At 38.1% G+C, this 20,324-nt stretch overlaps 1 protein-coding gene across 3 annotated transcripts in view; it reads right to left on the reverse strand.

Annotated features, from left to right (window-relative positions):
- Nucleotides 1-20,324, reverse strand: part of LOC122813371 (bromodomain-containing protein 3-like) — a 1,265,442-nt gene that overhangs the window by 103,088 nt on the left and 1,142,030 nt on the right. For all 3 annotated transcript variants that reach the window (XM_044085658.1, XM_044085659.1, XM_044085657.1), the window contains one exon: nucleotides 16,238-16,407. In XM_044085658.1, the coding sequence (XP_043941593.1) occupies nucleotides 16,238-16,407 (170 nt within the window). The remainder of the gene's footprint in view (nucleotides 1-16,237; nucleotides 16,408-20,324) is intronic.

A 20,324-nucleotide genomic window follows, 5' to 3' on the forward strand; every position in this document is an offset into this window, starting at 1 on the left:
CGATAATTCAGCTATACGTAGAATTCTTTGTGACAACTGGAGGATTATCTTAGGAAATAGTGATATAGCTATGGTGCTAGGGGACAGTCCCTCTTGTGCTTATAGGAGGAGTTTGAGTCTTATACATATGCTCCAATCCAGTGGTCTGGTGTCTAGAACCACTTTTGAAGGGGGTATGGGCATGTTTAAATGTAATGGATGTAGATCGTGTAGGTTTATCCATGAAGGTCCATACATTTTTTTAACACATTTAGAGAGGACTTTAAAGGTCCCAGGTAGATGCAATTGTGGTATTTCGGGCATTATTTATATTGCCCTATGCCCATGTTCTTTTTATATAGGAATGTCCACCAGGCCTTTAAGGAAGAGAATTTTAGAGCATGATTATGCTATAAAGAAAAACCTTAATAATGCTTTGTATAAGCATTCTATTGAATGTGCAAACTGGATATAATTCAACATTTCAGTTCTGCAAGTTGTTCAAGGGGATTTAAGGGGTGGTAATTTTAGAAACCTGGTTGAACAGAGGGAAGCAGAATGGCAACTTAGGTTGGCCTCATATTTCCCCTGGACTCAATGGCATGGTTAATATAAAGTGTTTTTTTAAAAAACAGGAAAATAGTGGTAAATTAAATATTAGTATATTAAAATATGCAGTTTTTAAAGTTTTTTATGTTATTGTCATTTAATTGTATTTAACTGGCAAATGAAACAGATTGGTCAGACTGCATTTAAAAATGTGGAGTGGTTGTTTGGTATTTAGTTTCTGATGAAGTTTGTGTGATGAATAGCGAATAATAAAGTTGAACTGCGCTATAAAATTTAAATTGGTGTTCTTGTGTTTTTTGGTCTAGTTGATTTTGCACCTTCGCCTGATCGTTGCTGGTTTTTGGTTCATTACAATTAAATATACTTCATTTTAAATCATTCAAAATAAATTATGGTAATGTGAAGTCAGTAAAGGTGTATATAAAATATTAATTAATATACTGATATTAAGAAATACATACAATAACCATTAAAACATATGTTCTTATAACTTCACTGCTCTAAGTTTAAAAAGAGGGACAAATGAAATGTTATCAACGAGACCTAAGGATAAATTAGCTTGAAGTGTGACTTGCCACCACAGTTCCCTATATCCGATTATTTTCATTTGCCATGGTCCTCCATTCAAACCTTCAACTTCCTCTAATACCAAAAAATAAAAACCTTGCATTGGGGCAAACCTTAGTATGTTTTAAAAGAGCATTCTTCTCTTTATTATTTTGAATGTCATAATAATATTCGTACACTCTTGTAAGTTTCCGCTCTGCTTTGCCCACATAAAAAGCTTCACAATGGTCACACAGAACAAGGTATACCAAACCATAAGAATTACAATTCGAGAAACTTTTACCTTCAATTATTCTATCCCAACTAACCAAAGCCACACTCTCTTTGCGCCAAATATAAGGACACTGGTTGCAAACACATTTATATGTGCCCTTCCTTTTTACCCGAGTATTTACCGTATTACCCTTACGTTTCTCTAGTAGATCTTTCAAATTTTGAGCCCTTTTATAAATAACTAACACGATGCTTAGAAATTTCCCCAGTATCTTAGTCCTACAAATCTACTCCACTCTTTCAATTTTGTTCTCAACTTTAAAAAGGTTTCCATTAAATTCAGTAACAAATGCCCTACTGTATGTTTCATCCTGTTTAATATTCCCTTTATCTAAAGATATTCCATTTACCAAACACTTCCCTAAAGTGGGCTTAAATTTGTCTTTCCTTCTTTTTGTAACCTCCAGTTTGACTTCCTGTATCAAATCCTTGGGACAGCCTCTCTCCATAAAAAGTTTTTCCAAAAACATACATTCACCCTCAAAATCTGTGTTACTGGAAGTTATTCGACTAGCTCTGACAAATTGCCCTTTCAAAATATTTCTTTTCTGCCCCAAAGGATGGGTACTTGTGAAATGTAAATATGAATTTGAGAAAGTTTCCTTTCTATAAATTTTAGATTTGATGCCTTCCTCAGTCTTAAAAATAGTTACATCCAAATAATTGAGTCCAAAGAATAAGTGAATTTTAAAAGATCAGTAGTTTCACTTATATAAGTAATCAACTTCTTTAGTTTGTCGATGGAAGCTGCCCAAAATACACAAATGTCATCCAGGTACCTCTTATAATTGGCCCAACAATTTACACAGAGTTGGAAACATATTTTTCATTCAGCTAAAACAATATCTGCATATGCGAGTGTGCATGCCGCCCCCATTGCTACCCCCTGCAACTGATGAAAATTCTCCACCAAAATATATGAAATTATTTTGCCAAACCAACTCCATTAAATGTAAATAAATGGTATGTTCTATCCTTTTCTTTTCTATTTACTATAACTTCTTCAAAAAATTCCATACCTTTATCATGTGTGATACTGGAGATAAGTCAATTACATCTATTGGCACAAATATAATATTGTTTTCCTATAGATCATGTCTAATATACCCAAGGAAGTCCCAAGAATCCTTCACAATCCCTCTTCCTTCCATAATGCTTTTAATTGTATATCTAAATATTTTGCTACTGAGGTGGTCTTGGAGCCCTCTGCTGAGACTATTAGTCTTAAAGGTGGGTCCACTTCATTTTTATCCACTTTAAGTATCCCAAAAGTTGAGGGTATTTTTGGTTTCTCTATTCTGATACAAATGTAGGTGTCTACATCAGTTAGATGCTCCATTAACATATCAAAGTGACATCAATTTTTTTGATCCGCAATATTAATTTAATTTTTAGAAAAACTACCATATTTACTGGTGTCACCTAAAGTAGACATTTTACCCACATATAAAATAGTGCCCATAATTGTTACTCCACCCACTAATCTGGTTTTATAACTCTTATTTTTAAGCTCGTTGAGCACTTTCCTTTCCCCTATACTAAGATTAGGTCTATACCCACAATTCATATATTCTTTCCTAATTTCTTTCTCAATTAACACCTTTAAGTTCTTTAAATGGGGGTGGAGAGGTGGGTTCCAAGTGCTCAACTAATTTTTCGCCCCTTTACATTTCACAGTAAACACTTAAGATCTAGAATTGTTTTAGTTAGATCACTCGGGTTTGAGGTATAAACCTGAGACCTTTAGATAGACTGAAATAGTCAGTTGTCAATTCTAAAGTACTATAATTAAAAATATTGAAATTGTTACATGTAAATTTAAAAAATTGTTTCTAACAATCTCAAAAATTTCAGGTGTAATTTCATTGTTCCCACCATGTAGTTAAAATCTCCCTCTTGCTCTTCCACCCCTTCACCCCCCCCTCCAGTTCTGATTGTAGAAGGCTCAGTTCCATTTTTTTAACCATTCTGACTGCCGAAGGGGTGGATATTCTAAAAGGTCTTCCAGATTCCCTACACTATCACCATTATAAACATCATAAGGATCATAATTTGACCCCCTATCACCTACTTGATGGTTGTCGGTATCAGAAAAATAAATATTATGTCTAATTTGTTTTGGTTCAGGGTAGCTCCTTTTTTCTTTATATTCAGCTATATCCCTTTCAAGTTTCCTTATTTTTCTATTAACTAAGCCTTCAGTTTTCTCATCAATCCTTTTCCCAATATTTGAGTATTTTTCTCTCACCAATTACAGTAAACAAAAGGTCGTTAGTGATAATATGGTTTAACTCATCAATTTCTTTATGTAACACAGTCTTAATTTTGTCAATTTCCCTAATTGCTCTTGCAATCTAAATTTCACAACAATTAAAAATATCAATAAGTTCTTCATGAAAAGCAGATCCTACCTTAACATTATTGGGGTATTTCCACAACCGTAAACTTTTTGGGACTATGACGAAACAACACATTCTCTTAAATAACTGTTTTCTATCTCCAGCGTTCTATATTTATACATAGAATCTACCAACTTTTTAATACCATTTTCATAAGAGTCAATCTATTGGTTATTTTTATTACCATCCAATTTATTTTGTGGGAAAAACTGCAACCAAACCAGTCCTTCAGCTCAAAATTGTCAACATTAATATCTGCATTTGGGTCTGTATAATCACCTCTATTAAACCAGAGTCCATTGGAATCACTGGGTCGTTGTTCATCAGTTCCATTACTGAATCTGTTCACCCTTAAAATGTTTGGTGTTCTCTGGAAGTCCGGGTCTCCATTCAATACATTTTCCATACTTGTTTCAGGTGCTTGGATATACTCGCCATTATTATTCAGTGTTCCTCGTTTGCATTGCCTAGAAACTTCCTGGTTGTTGACATCACCTCCTTTAAAAATTAGGTTAGCCAAAGATTGGCTAAACGGGGTCAGCAGGCTACCAAATTGAGTAAGCTGTCCAATCAACTTTCTAGTTTCACCGATCTCCTCATACCTTGCCTTTTCGGCTCCTTGTACAGTAACTTCCCCTTCCATATCTCCATAAGACTACCAAAACCAATAGGAGAATAGTGCTGAAATAAACACTACAAACCAATAAAATAAAAGTATCCGCACTGTGAAGGGGAAGAAAGCACTGCAAATGCACAAACAGACTTAACTCAGCTTTATTCCACAATGGTAAATAAGAGACAAACGTTCAATGGAATCACTGCATTTTCGTCTAACCAAACAGACTTCATCAGATGTGATACAGTAATTCAAGTCCTTCCCTTAAATACTTCAAACCATCAATTAAAATGTGCCATGACAAAACCTAATAAATATTCATATAGTCCTATTAAACAACAAAGCAAATTGTGGAAAATACCCCCCCACAAAAACGTAAGACATGCATAAAAAAATACCTTAGTCTAAAAACTATTAAATATCAAATTCATTAAAACACATTTAAAAATGCACATATTATAACATTAAATACATTACAAAATGTTAAAACCTTCCATATCTGCTCAGAGAGCTCCATCTACTGTCCAAAATTTTTATTACAATTAAATCTACTACATTTTAAATCATTCAAAATAAACCATGGTAATGCGAAGTCAGTAAACGTGCATATATAATATTAATATACCGATATTAAGAAAAACATACAATAACCATTAAAACATATGTTCTTATAACTTCGCTACTAAGTTTAAGTGGGACTAATGAAATATCATTGAGACCTGGGGATAAATTACCTTGAAGTATGACTTGCCACCAAAGTTCCTTGTATTCGATTTTTGTTTCCCATGGTCCTCCATTCAAATCTTTTTAAAATGCCTCTAATACAAAAAATAAAATCTTGCATTGGGGCAAACCTTAGTATGTTTAAAAAGAGCGTTATTTGCATTATTATTGTGAATGTCAATCTCTTTGTGGCATATCTTTAGATAAAGTGACTATTAAACAGGATGAAACATACAATACGGCATTTGTTACTGAATTTAATGGAAACGTTTTTAAAGTTAAGAACATAATTGAAAAGGAGTGGAGTAGGTTTGTAGGACTAACAGATACTGGGGAAAATTTCTAAGCATCCTGTTAAAGTTATTTATAAAAGGGCTCAAAAATTGGAAGAGCTACTACAGAAACGTAAGGATAAGGTAAATATTTAGGTAAAAAGGAAGGGCACATATAAATATGGTTCTTGCAACCAGTGTCCCTATATTTGGCACAAAGAGTGTGCATTTGGTTATTAGGGATAGAATAACGGAGGGTAAAGGTTTCTCTAACTGTAATTGTCATGGTTTGGTATACCTTGCTCTATATGTGATCATTGTGAAGCTTTTTATGTGGGCAAAACAGGGTGGAAACTTGAGAGTGTACGAATATTATTATGACATTCAAAATAACGAGAATGACGCTCTTTTTAAACATACCAAGATTGTCCCAATGAAAGGTTTATATTTTTTGGATTAGAGGAAGTTAAAAAAGATCTGAATGGAGGACAATGGGAAATGAAAATCAAACATAGGGAAAACTTTGGTGACAAGTCACACTTCAAGCTAATTTATTCCCAGGTCTCAATGATAATATTTCATTAGTCCCTCTTAAACTTAGAGCAGCAAAGTTATAAGAACATATGTTTTAATGGTTACTGTATGCATTTTTTAATATCAGTATATTAATTAATATTATATATACACCTTTACTGACTTTGCATTACCATGGTTTATTTTGAATGATTTTAAATGAAGTATATTTAATTGTAATAATTGTGGACAGTAGATGGAGCTCTCTGAGCAGATATGGAAGGTTTTAACATTTCTGTAATTTATTTAATGTTATATGTGCATTTTTAAAATAAAGTGTTTTAATGCATTTGATATTGAATAAGTTTTAGAATAAGGTATTTTTTATGCATGTTTTATGTTTTTATTTTTTTTGGGGGGGGGGGGGCATTTTCCCTAATTTGCTTCATTGTTTAATGGGAATATATGAATATTTATTAGGTTTTGTCATGGCACATTTTAATGATTAATTGAGGATTTAAAGTACTTAAGGGAAGGGCTTGAATTACTGTATCACATCTGAAGTAGTCTTATTTGGATAGACGAAAACACTGGGAATCTGTTGAGCGTTTGTCTTAACTACTATTGTGGATTAAAGCTGAGTTAAGTCTGTTTGTGCTTTTGGAGTGCTTTCTTCCCCTTCACAGTGCGGATACTTTTGTTTTATTGGTTCGTAATGTTTATTTCAGTACTATTCTCCTATTGTTTTTGGTTTTGGTCACTCTTCCTTTCAGTCTGAATCTTTGCCTGCAGATGTAGTGGGCATAACCACCTCTCGAGCACTATATCATTCATCAAAACTGTTACAGTTACTCCCTAAATGGGAAGACAGGAGGGGATTATTTCAGAATCTTATGGTTTTTGAGGACTGGTGCAGTAATACTGGGGTTACTTGGGGTCAGGAATTTTCAAAATGTTTTAAGGCTTTTCTTCCAAAAACTCTTAAGACTAATACTGATACATGACTTGCCTCTTAATAACCTTTGTGCCAAGCTCTATTCAGTCGCTTACCGTCTGCTCAGAGGAGACCTGTGCCTGACATACAAGGCCATGTCCAACCCGGAATTAATGAACATGCTTCACCTCAAAAAATCTAAATCCATCAGAACTACAAGGGCAAGAGACTTAAACCTTAACACGGTTATTAATAGGACGTGCTGGAGGGACAGATTAATCACCCAGAGACTCCCTATGCTGTGGAACAAAATCCCGGTACATGTGAGGCAAAGCACCTCGCTGGCTTTGTTCAAGAGAAATCTTGACCAATGGATGGGAGATCGCAGGTATACCCCAGGGATTACCTCAGTGTCACTGCTTGACAGAGGCACAGCAAAATAATGGGCATAGTATCCTTCAAACTAAAGGGGTGGCGAAAGCCACAAAACTCTGGGCTAGGCTTATAAATGCCCTTGGGCAGATAGCCTAGTATGAACCTATGAACCTAAATGCAGCTTTGCAAGCTTTGACACAAAAAAAACATATTTTGACCCTAGGTTGTTAGATAAATTCAGAATTACTAGAACAGACAATATTATGGAAACTACAGCATTGTTTTCTTTAGTGTATGCTGTAGTGCACAATTACTCAGACAAATGAAACAGGACGATAAGAAACAAGTGACTGAAGCTTTTTCGCAAAGAGTTCAGGGACTTGATACAGCTATCAAATTAAATGTAATTGCTACAGCCAAGACCTTTGAGGAAGCTGTCCATTTAGTGGTTAGACAAACAGATTTTGCAAGCATGAGATACCAGTAATAAGATTTTTTCTGTAGATACTGATATTGCAGCAGTGAAGCAGACTTCACCAGTCTCAGCATGTTTTTTTTTTTTTTTGTTTTTTTTGAAGGCTTGGGCATGTCAAAAAACAGTGTCCTAAATACTGGGCATGGAAACACAAGCATGTGGAATCTGGTATTGATGACTTACTTCCAGTTGTTTCCAATAAAGCTAGACAGGTTAAAAGATCTGAGAGTGGGGCAGTGAGTGAGATTAATGACAGACCACCTCTATTCACAGTATGATTCAGTGTATCCTTGTTTGGATGGTTTTAAATATAAACCAGATAAAATACAGACAGCTCCTACAACTTCTGCTCCCAGTGAAAATGACACTGATTTGTTTTCTGAAGGGAGTGCACATAGTGCATGGGGAAAGGCAGGAAATTATGTTAGTTTTTCAGATACAAGGCAGCCCACTATGGTTAATGACTGGGCGAATGATGTAAGCGATGCATAAAGTTCTAGCCCAAGGGATGATCAGAAGCATACCGTAGCTCAGGTTAATGTTGCCAGTGATGTACCAGATTTTCAAATTATGTATGAAGGCTGTGATAGTTAAGAACTGAATCAGTTGATGTATTTGACTTCATTCCAGGCTGGAAAGCACGGCAGACCATACATTTCATTATTCATGGGAAAAGAATCATGTCACAATGTGTTACTTGATACAGGGGCTTCACAGTTTCAGTTACAAACAGACCTCTGCCAGAGGATCCAAGTATAGTTCTCATGCTATCAGGGTTTGAAGGGTCAAAGGTAGCTGCAGTCAGCAGCAAGCCTTTGGAGATTAGATTTTTAAATAAAGTCAATCAGCCTGAAAAGAAAATAACAGAAAAATTCTTGTTATATCCCCAGTGTGATAGTACCATTTTGGGAATGGACATTTTGTCAGAATTGGATGTTGTGTTAGATTTTAACAAGCTATTGTATAGGAATAAAGATACTATGATATGTACAGTGGTGCAGAGAGAAGAGATGTTCAAAAAGATTTATGCAGTAGACTGCACAGAACAGGGGCAGGATTTAAGATATCAACTGAAGCAAGAATCTTCAGAATTATCAGCTAAAGATAAAACAAACTGTGGTCTGGTCGCCAACGCCACTATAAGGGCTGAGGAGCCTACAGACAGGTTACCATAATACCCCATTCCACAAGAAGCAGTGGAGGATATTTGTAAATGCATTACAGACTGGGAAAGGAAATGTATTATAGTCATACAATCTAGCCAGTGTAATTCACCCATGAGGCCAGTAAAGGACGGTAGTTACAGATGAATTTTAGACTTGAGGCTAGCAAATAAGTTGACAACTCCAGCAGCACATGTTGTGCCTGATATACCTGCACAGCTGTTAAACTAGATCTACAGAGTAAATGGTTTACAGTTATTTATTTAGAAAACTGATTTTTTTTTTTGCTATACCTTTAGATGAATCTTCACAGAAGCGGTTTGCTTTTACCTTTGAGGATACACAGTATTTAATGACATGCCTACCAATGGGTTTTGTAAATTTTCCAGTGCCGTTTCCTCAGACACTGGCACTGCAGCCATTGAACTATGGCAATAAAGTGTTACAATATATATAGATGATATTCTGATACAAACAGGGGAGGAGCATTTGCAGATACTACATGATGTCTTACTGGTTTTGCAGAAAGCTGGGTTCTAAGTCAATGCCAACAAAATGCAGTTAAAACAACAGGTCAAAGTCTTGGGAGTAACTGTATAGCCCCGGGTTCAGTACACCTGCAGGGAAAGGGTGCAATCTATCCTGAGTATGCCCTTACCTACCACCATTCAGGATTTACAAACATTTTTGAGAATCATGAATTATAATAGGGAATGTATGGAAGACTTATGCAGTCTTGGCAGTATAAAATGATTAATGTAAAAATGCCCAGTACTACAATTTTGGTATGGTCAGAAGAGGAAAAGAAGCCAGTGGAGGCATTGAAGCAAAAGCAGGCAGTAGTTACTGAATAAATTATACCAGTAGCAAAATATCCTTTTTATGTGCAACCAACAGCAGGAACTGACAGCATTTCTGCAGTCCTGCTACAAAGATACCCTCATGCCATATTAGCAGGGAATTCAGACCAGAATAGGAGCTATTATTTTTTTTAGTAGAATGTTGACATCAGTGGAGAAGAGTTATTATCTTTGTGTAAAGGCTTTGTTAGCTATATTAATGGGGAATTCAACAGTCAGAATTTATAACACAGTTCTCCCCAATAATAGTGCAAACACCACACCACACAGTCAAGACCCTACTGTATTCCGACAGACGCAGACCTGTGAATCAGGCCACATTAAGTGGATTATAGCTTTAGAACAGAAGAATATTTTTGTAGAGGTTGGGGAAAATAGTTGCTTTATGAACGGACTCCTCATGTTTGTGAGGAAACAGATGGACAAGGTTCCTAATTCACCTTTTTCAGACCAATTTAATAGAGAGGCCAGGTATGTGTATGTGGATGGTTCAAAATTTTATGAGGAAGGCACATATACAGGATTTCCAGTTTACACTAATACTGCACAACCAGAGACTCATATGATTAAGATGAGTATCTGTCAGCCCAACGAGCAGAGTTGGAGTCTGTGCTATATGCTATAAAGCAGTATGGAGACAGTAACATTATTAGTGACAGCTCCTATGTGGTAACAGCCCTTACCATATATTTGGAAATTTGGGCTAAGAGGGGATTTGTGGACAGCAAAGGTAAATCTTTAAAGCATACAGCAGTTATGAAGGAGTTAAATGACTTAAGAGTGGAAAAACAAAAATAAATGGAGCATCTGCAAGGTAAAGGCACATCAAGTAAGATAAAGTAATCTTCACATTACTGGCAATTCCATAACGGATGTAGCAGCAAAAAAACTGCCAAGGAGGGGATTTACTTATTTATTTTATATTTGTTAACAGGGGAAGTCCGACTGCTCACACATCCATTTTCAGCAGAGGCCCAGGGAGAAAAGCTAGAATAGCATATCATAAAGAAGTTACACAATATCATACAGAGATGCAAGTTTCATAGAAATGTAAGTTATGTATAGATCAACAATTCCTTTAGTAAAGTCAGCATACAGCATTCTAGTAGTAGGGTTTATATAGAATATAAAATATAAACAAGAATTTTTTTTTTTGTCTTTCTAAATTATGAGTACTCTCTCTATATCCAGTGCAGTGGGAGGAGATTAAGGTGGAAGGTATAACAGAGGTGAGTCATGTGGGTTCAACAGTTGAGGCAGATCTGGCAAAGATCCAAGACATGCAAGGGGACGTTGATGAAAGGGCACAATGCGAAGTTGCCAGTCCAGTCCCTGGAGTAAGGCTGTATGTGTACAAAACAGAACAAGGGGCACGTTTGCCCTACATGCTGAAATTATTGGCTAAGCAGCTTATCAGGTACAACCATCAGCTCCTAGGTCATGTAGGTTTTCAGAAAATTTGGCCTATCAAAGTATAAATTTTAGAATCCTCAGCTGAAAATATTATGTAAAGAAGTTCAGGAAGTGTGTATAATATTATGTCTGCAAACTAAACCTATGTTAAAAAAAACTCAGTTGCAGAGAGTGCCAGTTTCAGAGGGAACATTGTACAGTATACAGATAGATTTTGCAGGACCTCTTCCCTCCAGCAAAAGGGGGTTAATGATACTTGTTGGTAGTGGTAGACACTTTTACAAAGTGGGTGGAAGCTATTCCCAACTAAGGACATGACAGCAAAAACTACAGCATCTGCATTATGAAACATTTTCTCTTACTGGGGATGGCCCCAGATCATACAGTCTGACAATGGTACTCAGTTCACAAGTCAGGTTATGAAAGAAGTGTGTAACCTGTTAGGAATACAGCAGAGATTCCATGTTCCATATCACCCACAGTCTAACGGAACAGTAGAAAGAATGAATATGACTATTAAGGAGAGACTTACTAAAGCTTGTATGGAAAAGGGACCTAACTGTGTCATGCATCTGCCAGCTATTTTGCTGGGAATAACAGCATCATCTAATGCTTAGGAATTCCACCTTTTGAGTTAATGACAGGAAGAAGAATGCCACTGAATTTTCCTTCTGACCTATCTCTGGGTTCACAGCCTTCTTACTGTAAGGTGACGCATCATCAGGGCTGGTTACAAACTTTGCAGGAATCTATCAACAACATGAGTCTATGTCATGCAGGCAGGATGTACAAAATATTAGGAGATCCAATTGACATTGTTCAGTTGAAACAGGGCCAACAGGCTATGTTAAAGCAATTTATGTCCGGAAGATGTTTTGCTTTAAACTAGGAAGGACCATATACTATTGTCAAACATGTAGGGCCTCTAGTGCATCAAATCAAGAGGAGTGATAAGAACCACAGAGACAGGAAATGTAAAATTGTACACATCAATCAATTAAAGCTCGTTAAGAGTGTGGATGCAAATCCAAGAAAATGATACTGCTTTTTGTGCTTTACAGGTTGTGATACAGAACATATTGCCTGCTTTGAATTTTTTGAATATAGTCTTTTGAAATGGCCATCTGTCAACAGCAGCCATCCAGCCTTGCACAAGAGATGGGTGAGGGGAGGATTGGAAGACCTAACTGTACAAGGGACACGGCAAAGGACACTAGAACTGTAGGGAGGCCTTTCCAATACATCAGCAGTGACTTGGGACGGAGGAGTGTACGGCTCACCTTGGTATTGTTGCTTGGTTTGATTGTATACTTTGCAAGGTCTGGGATTTTTCATTCATCTTGTGTAACTGGACTACAGGCAGAAGAACTACACCTGAAGATGACAAGTGATTATGAAACAGTTTATGTGCCAGAGAATGAAACTTTTACAGCTTATTGTTTTTTGACGTTTCTTTAGATATATTGAGTATCAATGGCATAGAGATAATAACACTTTGTTTGCATGGAATGTTATAAATGTTAAAGACTCTTTAGTAGACAAACAGCTTGCCAGTAGAATGTACATTGATTTGTCTTAAACCTCTGAAGGCATATTTTCTTTAGGACTGACAAGTGTATAAGTCGGATGTAGGTTTGTATTCATGCAAGGTAGTGACATTACAATATCAAGTTTTACAAGCTGAGTTTTGGGTTCAGGTTACATCTCCAGAGCATCAACGGGCAAAGAGGGAAATGCTAAAATGGGAAGACTGGTATTCCACCTTATAATACATTTACTAAGCTTCAGTTTACCTATGCACATGCTTTCAATTTATCCCAATGTTGGATTTGTGTGCATGTGCAGGTGGCAGGGAAAGGTATCCCTCTAGTACCAGTTTCAATCTCTTCAGGAAATAGCCATCATGCCAGTCAGGCTATATAATTAAAGGAGGAAATGAACTGACCAGTACAATATTTGAGAAAATCAACGCTAATAGTACCCAATATTTAACTCTCTGGTCAACAGAGAAAGGGTTAATTTGCTATAATAGAGAGGAATCATGGTACAATGACGTACCAACTCCTAAGGTACAGAACATAGGCAATAGTCAGTGTAATTTTACTATTACGGCGTTCAGAGATGGGAAAGGAGGATATGTGGGATTAACAGTTTATACTTTGTCTAACTTGACTGAGGACTTACAAACAAGTTGAAATGGTATATGGCATTTCTTTCATCCTACTTCTGGAACAACAGGGTTGGCATTCTAACTATGCATTAAGACACATGTATTGTGTGTGGGAAAAGAGCCTATAAATGGCCACCACCAAGTTGGTATGGCTCGTGTTATATAGGATATGTAATGCCAGCCATAAGACATTTTAAAGAACTACCTGGTTCAATAAGTTTCAGAAATCACAAAGTCAAAAGAGACCTGGATACTGACTTTCAGGATAAGGTACAGGTTTTAGATACATCGCATATACATCAGAATTTGGATTTAAAGACACTGAAAACTATGGAGCTATGGTGATGGGGTAACAGCTGGAGCAGGTATATTTCTTGCATATGGAGCTGTTAAAGCCATTTGGAAACTGCAAAAGTTAGCTAGGTTACTGGAGGCTTTGGCCAATAGCACCTTGGAAAGCATAAAGGACATCACTTTGGAAATGACCATGATGCATATTGTGGTCCTCCAGAAATGTATGGCCCTTGATTACCTGCTGGCATCCCATAATTGGATTTGTGGGTTGATCGGGACAGAATGCTGTAGTTATATACCAGATAAAAGTGAAAATATTTGGATGCATTTGCAGATTATGAGTGAGGTAATGACTAAGCCGCAAAGTACTGGTGACACCTCATGGATGGACTGGTTTGCAAGCCTATTCCAGGGTTGGGGTGGGGCAGTTATAAAATATCTTCTAGTAGTCATATTGATTTTAATAGCATTAAGCACTATAATATCACTCTGTAGACTTTGTCTTGCCAAGTTTCTAGTGGCAGGTAGCACAAAGCCCATATATTCAAACCAGATTACGGTGGTTGGTCATACAGACATTATACATTTCTGAGGTAACTACAGAAGTAGGTCTCTATAAACTTTCGTCAGGGACCTCAGGGCCAACTGTCATATCAGGGATTTCCATTTTAAAGCAGTTATTAGGCTACAGAATAAAATAGGTCTAGAAATGGTGTTTCATTTATGCATACATTTTAGAAAACCAGAAATAATCTTTTACCGAATGCTGAACCTTGCTGGCTAAGCATGACAACAGTTTTTCAAGGGAAGATTGCAGACAGTACTTGTTCTGTTCTTTTCTCAAGGGAAGAATCAAGAGATAAGGTAATGGCCAGGCACCTGTGAACTACAAAACAAGATGTAGCCTGAGAACTCAGGTTAGGGGTGTGAATATAGTCTTGTTGTGTCTTTCGGCTTTTCCCGGTTAGGGGGCGTCACAGCGGAACTCCGGTCCGCTAATGATTGGCAGTAGATTTTTTACGTGCCGAGTTGCAGGCCCTGGTGCACAACCTTCAACGAAGGTACCCCCATTCACGCATGTCTCCACACAGAAGACACTCTAGCTGAGAATCGAACAGGACAATGTCTTACTGTGAGGCGACAATGCTACTGCAGCACCACCACCGCAGTGGTGTGAATATAGTCTATAGAGGAAAATTACTGGGCTGAAAGGAAATAATTTGTGGTGTACAGGATAGCAGGTTAGTCAAGTCTGATGCAAGACTTGTTCAGATGCAAGACTGGTTTAGATGAAGTTATTATATTCATGTTTATAATTATGCTATATGTGTATTTCTGGTTATGCTGATTTGTATGCTGCTATAACACTAATATCTGCTCCTTCCATTGGATGTTACATACTGAAATAAAACCCTTTAAAGGAAACAAACTCTGATTTTTTACAGTATGCATACTTTCTATATTGCAGTGGCTCCATAATTTCCCCTGTAAGAGGGAAATTGGCAGGAAAATGATAGCTGCTGGCTATTCCAACTCCATTTTAATATGGCATTCCTTTTCAATTGTGGGAAATACATGCCCTGCCTCTCTAGTTCTCCTGATGTTCCTGCAAGAAATGGTCTCTTGAACATGGTTCCCACTCCCTTTTTTGTATCTGATGTTCATATCTTAACACAGACTACAGTCTGTGGTAGGTGCTCAGTTACCAACTTTTGTTTGAGTGGTAGCTCACAATTCTATTGCAACAGGGAAAGGTTATGCCATTTGGAGTGCAAATTGTATGCCAAGTGTCAAGATTTTTGGCAAGATGCACCCTACTTTAAGAGCCTTTGTCCAGACATTTGATATGTGCAGGTTAAGAGGAATTTAACTACTCCAAATAGGTAGACTACTGAAGAAATTACAAAGGCATATGAATTGTACCACAGGTGAAAAAAATATCAAAAGACTGAAAGTGTTACTACTGAAAATGTCTTGTGAATATGTACAAATGTTATACTTATGGTAAATTTAGAGATTTTTATATTATTTACAACTTTAAAAAGGAGATAAAAAATAAAATAGGGCATGTGGCTTTAATGCTCAAGAACTAACCATTAAAAGTTGCAGATCATGCAGTATGCTTTCTAAGTTTCAATGTACATCCCAAGTAGGCTAACACATGTACTATATTGTCTGCAGTCTTACTTATTTCACCAGCAAATACAACACTAATTTTCACTCTCGGTACATGACACTTAAGCACGGGAGGTGGCAAGGCAACCATCAGAAAGAGAATGAGACCTATTCATCAAGCTGGGGACAAGAGAGTACGAGTATGCAAACATCAGAAGCAGCTGGTTCCAAGTTACAGTCCTTGGAGAAAATCCCGACCTTTAAATACCTGGTGATTCAACCTCAGCTTATAACTAAAAATGTTTTAAACTGATCAGCAGGTGGAGAAACCAAACAAATCCTTCTAATCTCATAGGAAACAAAACAGAATTATGAGACCAAAAGGTAAACGCACAAACCAAATGGAAATCTTGCTAGTCACTCATAACAGCAGAATCTTATCACAGTTCATAATGAAACTTGAATTTAATTTCCTGAGCAAGAAAATATTCTGGCCAAAACATCTTATGTCTGAAAGCAAACTTACCTCTTTTCTTGCAAGGCTTTTTTTGACTTCTTTTTTTTTTTCTTTTCACCCGTGTGCTGTTCCTTTTTGTCTTTTTTCTTCTTTTCTTTTTTTGTTTTCAACTTTTTTTTCTTTCGCTTGGATAAAGGGGCTTGAGTAAGTGCTTGTAGCTGTTCATGTACAGCTTTAAGCTATAACAAAAGAAGAGTTTCATAATTCCAAATAAAGCAAATTTATATAACAATGCATCAAACTAATCCAGACACACATTCAAATACCCATAAACACAGCTATTATGGATGACAGCTCAACTCTCAAAAAAAAGGTTTACCTTTAAAAACCATGTATTGCAGAAGGGCGAACAGAACATTTCTGAAAGGCAGACTGCAAACTTTGCAAACGCCGAATGGAAAAAAGGTTTGAATGTGCAATGAGGCTGTAACTGGGTGGAACATCCAGGATTTTTCTTATGGGTGGCGGGGGTGTGGCAAATGGGATGAAGTATCCTCTGGAAATTATATTTTGTACCCAGCTGTCTTTTGTTATTTTGAGCCAGGCATCTGGGTACAACGGTAAGTTACCCCCCCCCCCCCGACTGCCTCCAGAGCAGGACAGTCGGACCACCTTTCAGGAGCACTGGTAGGACTTCCCAGAGAAGTGATCTCTATTGCCCTAGTGTTGCAGACCCCCCTCTGCCGCGAGGGTGGCGTCTTCCATTATTGCCCCCTCCTCTGCTTCTGGAGGGGGGGTTCACCACGTGTGCCCTGAAAGGCTCCTTGGGCTTATTGGAACCACATTTGTCCTCTCATTTGACTCTTAGGATAGGGTCTGGTAGGGATGGAAAAATGGACCCCGTTGGCAGACCGTCTTTATGTCCTACTCACACCTGTTAAGGTTCCCCTCACTTTAGTCCCCAAAAGGGATGAGCCATCACAGGGAGTATTCATGAAGGATGACTTGAAGGGCTCCGCAAAGGAACACAAGCGCATCCAGGAGTGTCTCCTAAGAGCAATTCCTGTACCCGCTGCCCTACTCAATCCATCAGCTGCATATGAGATGAGGCGCATGGATGAGTTTATTATAAAACTGAGGGTAGCAAACTGGGCGGCAACTTTGTCAGTTATTCCTGCAGCTACTGTACCCTGAAGAGCATCTACTAGCTCTTTAAGGAGATCGCTTTGTAGCCTGGCAAAATGGGTTAAATAGCTGAGTGAACGAATAGCAAAAGTCACTGAACTAAATATGTGCTTCCCATATCTATCTATGATTCTGGAGTCTCTGTTAGGAGGATGGATAGACTAGGAAGTTTCAAACATTTTCTTTGCCACCATGGCATCAGCTGGAGCACCTTTTGTTAAGAAAGATTTGTCAAGGGCGGCAGAAATGAACTTATTAGGCCTCCTAGAGATAGGCTCCAAAGTATCCAGAGACTCGCACACACTTTGTGAGACCAGCTGAATCAGCTCATCAAAGGGCGAAGGCACCCAAGAGGTGGAAGGCTGAGACCTGAAAGCCTTCAGGAGAACTGACTCATCCTCAGTAGGGTTTTTTGGACTGCCAGTCACCCCTCTGTTTCAAGATTTCAAGTATCTCAGCGAATGATATCTTCAGAGAGGGACCGTGGGGACCCTTCTGACTCATCTAAGTTAATATCAGATGTTAGAGACTCCTGGGGGGAGTCTAGATGTTTCCTCTTACTCAATCTCTTCCCGGGAGCCTCATCAGTGGGAGCATCTGGTGAGGTCTCGGAAGAGCAAGGGCCACCCAATGGGTCTTCCTGAGGCTCTGGGTCTCCACGGTTGGTCAGGATGTACGAGGCAGAAGCAGACACAGGTGCTTTAAGGGAGGAGGAAGCCAGACCTGAAGTAGAGGATATCTTAGGAGACATGACTCTCCTCATGACATCGAAAGCACCGCTGCTCCGATGTGACGGAACCGATGGATCCGAGTAAACCGTCAATACCCCCAGCACCGGGACAGTCGCCTCTGAACAAGAGGTAGGAGCCAAGCTCATCTGAGCCGAAGCCCCCAAGTCAGTCCGACTATCCTCCCCAGACCCGACCAGAGTGTGATGGCTCCTAGAGTCCTCGACTGGCACCGAGGAAGTCAGAGTGAAAGCAGAGTTCCAGAATCAACATGTCCAAATCCTCCGGCTCCAAAGAACCAGCATGGCTCGGAGGAGGAACAGTTTGAGCTGGTGTAAGGGTCTTCAGCTCCGAAGCCACTTGGGTCAAAGACAATAAAATTTTGCCAAGGCTGGTGCCAGTTACAGCTTCTGCACCACACGATCCACGTCCAGATCAGAAAGGCTGATAAAGGACCGAGATGATCACAACGAAGGTGGTACCGACTGTAGTAATGGACTCTTAGGAGTTTCGGACACCGGTTCCAACACTGAGGACCATCGCCGAAAAGAAAAGACTATCTGTTCCGATGGCAGTGGAGGCAAAGTCGAAGATTTTTTTTGATTTCTTAGATTCAGAAGTCTTAGAAAACTTTGAGAACTTGCTGGATCCGTCTTGGTCACTCAAAGCTTCTTGGAAGGATGGTTTCAACAAACCTCTATTAGTTTTCTCTTGCTTTCCTGTAGGACCCTGGAGGAGAAGGAATGGCATATAGCACAGCTATTTTGTAAATGCAGTGCTCCTACACAGTACACACAATTTACATGGCTGTCTGTTACAGATATCTTTTGGCCACACTTTGGGCATTTTTTGAAGCCAGGCTTAGGATGCTTCTGTTTTCAGCCATTGCAAACTCAGAGAAAAATTACTGTCACCACAAAAAACTCAACAGTAATTATCCACAAAAAGTTTTAAATAAAATCAGGCAAAGTCTCTCTCACACACACACGCAGTAATGCTAATGTAAATATTAAAGTGACAGGAAAAGGTAAATTATTGTCACCACAAACTGTCTTATACACACAATATGAGCAGATTATGCAAAGAAGAGTATAGCTGCTACAAGGTACAACAAACTGTCTAAAAATTCTAAAGAATATCTAAGTCAGACAAAATTACTGTTAACTATGAAAACCTACAACAGTAATTAATAAACTGAAGCCTTTCTAAAAAAATTCAAGGCTAAACACACCACACAGGAAATAATTATAGTATCCAACTATTTCGGGGGGGGGGGGGATGTGAAAAAAGGTCGCTGACTAAACACACTCAATTAGAAAAAGGTTTGTAAACTAGGCCTAAAACAAGAGGCCAACTAGGAAAATGTTTAATCACACTAAGGGAAGGGACTAATATGTAGAAACACACACCAAAAAGCTGTAAGACCTTTCTAAAACTATTTAAACTATCTAAATATCAATATAAGTAAGTAGAAAAAAAAACAGTTTTACTGGCCCAAGCTAATGCAGAACCTCCGATCTGTTGCAGCGGCAAACTAGATCTGATGCAACTCTAGGTGCACCATGGGATAGGGATTTGGCCTGGAGCTATTTGAAGACCTCGAGCTTTGCAACTGGCCGACTCAGAACCGATGGATAGTCTCCGAACCCATCAGTAAAGAATGAACAGTGAGATAGAACTTCACATCTATATATACACTAATAAAAATGCTACAACTAACAACAAAACTACTGCTTAGTGGAGATATTTGTCCCAACCCTGGACCCACAATTCCCTCATCCAACCCTAACTGCCAACTCCAGACGCCACCATACCTCAACAAAAAATGTTCAGACCTCCTAATACTAAACATTAACTTTAGAAGTTTCCTTAATAAAATAATGAACTTCATGCCACACTAACTCACTACCCTCCTGACATTGTCCTGTTAACCAAAACATGGCTAAAACCAGATATCACAGACAATGAAATAGTATCCCTTTATTACAATAATATATAGAAAAGATAGCCTAGGAAAAAGAGGAGGGGGAGTAACTATCCTTTTTAAAAATAGCCTCTCTCTACACCTCCTGGACATAGACACCCCTAATTTCCAAAATGCTGAACTAATACTAAGCAATCTCAACCCAAACAAGCATCTAAACATTATAGGCATTTACATCCCACCTGGACAAAATGTCCCTACAATGGAACATATATTACATTGGGTTTCCATCACCCTCCCTCAAGAAACTACCACAGCA

This window comes from Protopterus annectens, chromosome 10.part0, assembly GCF_019279795.1.
Source record: "Protopterus annectens isolate FY-2018-M chromosome 10.part0, PAN1.0, whole genome shotgun sequence".
In the NCBI taxonomy this organism is placed as follows: domain Eukaryota; kingdom Metazoa; phylum Chordata; order Ceratodontiformes; family Protopteridae; genus Protopterus; species Protopterus annectens.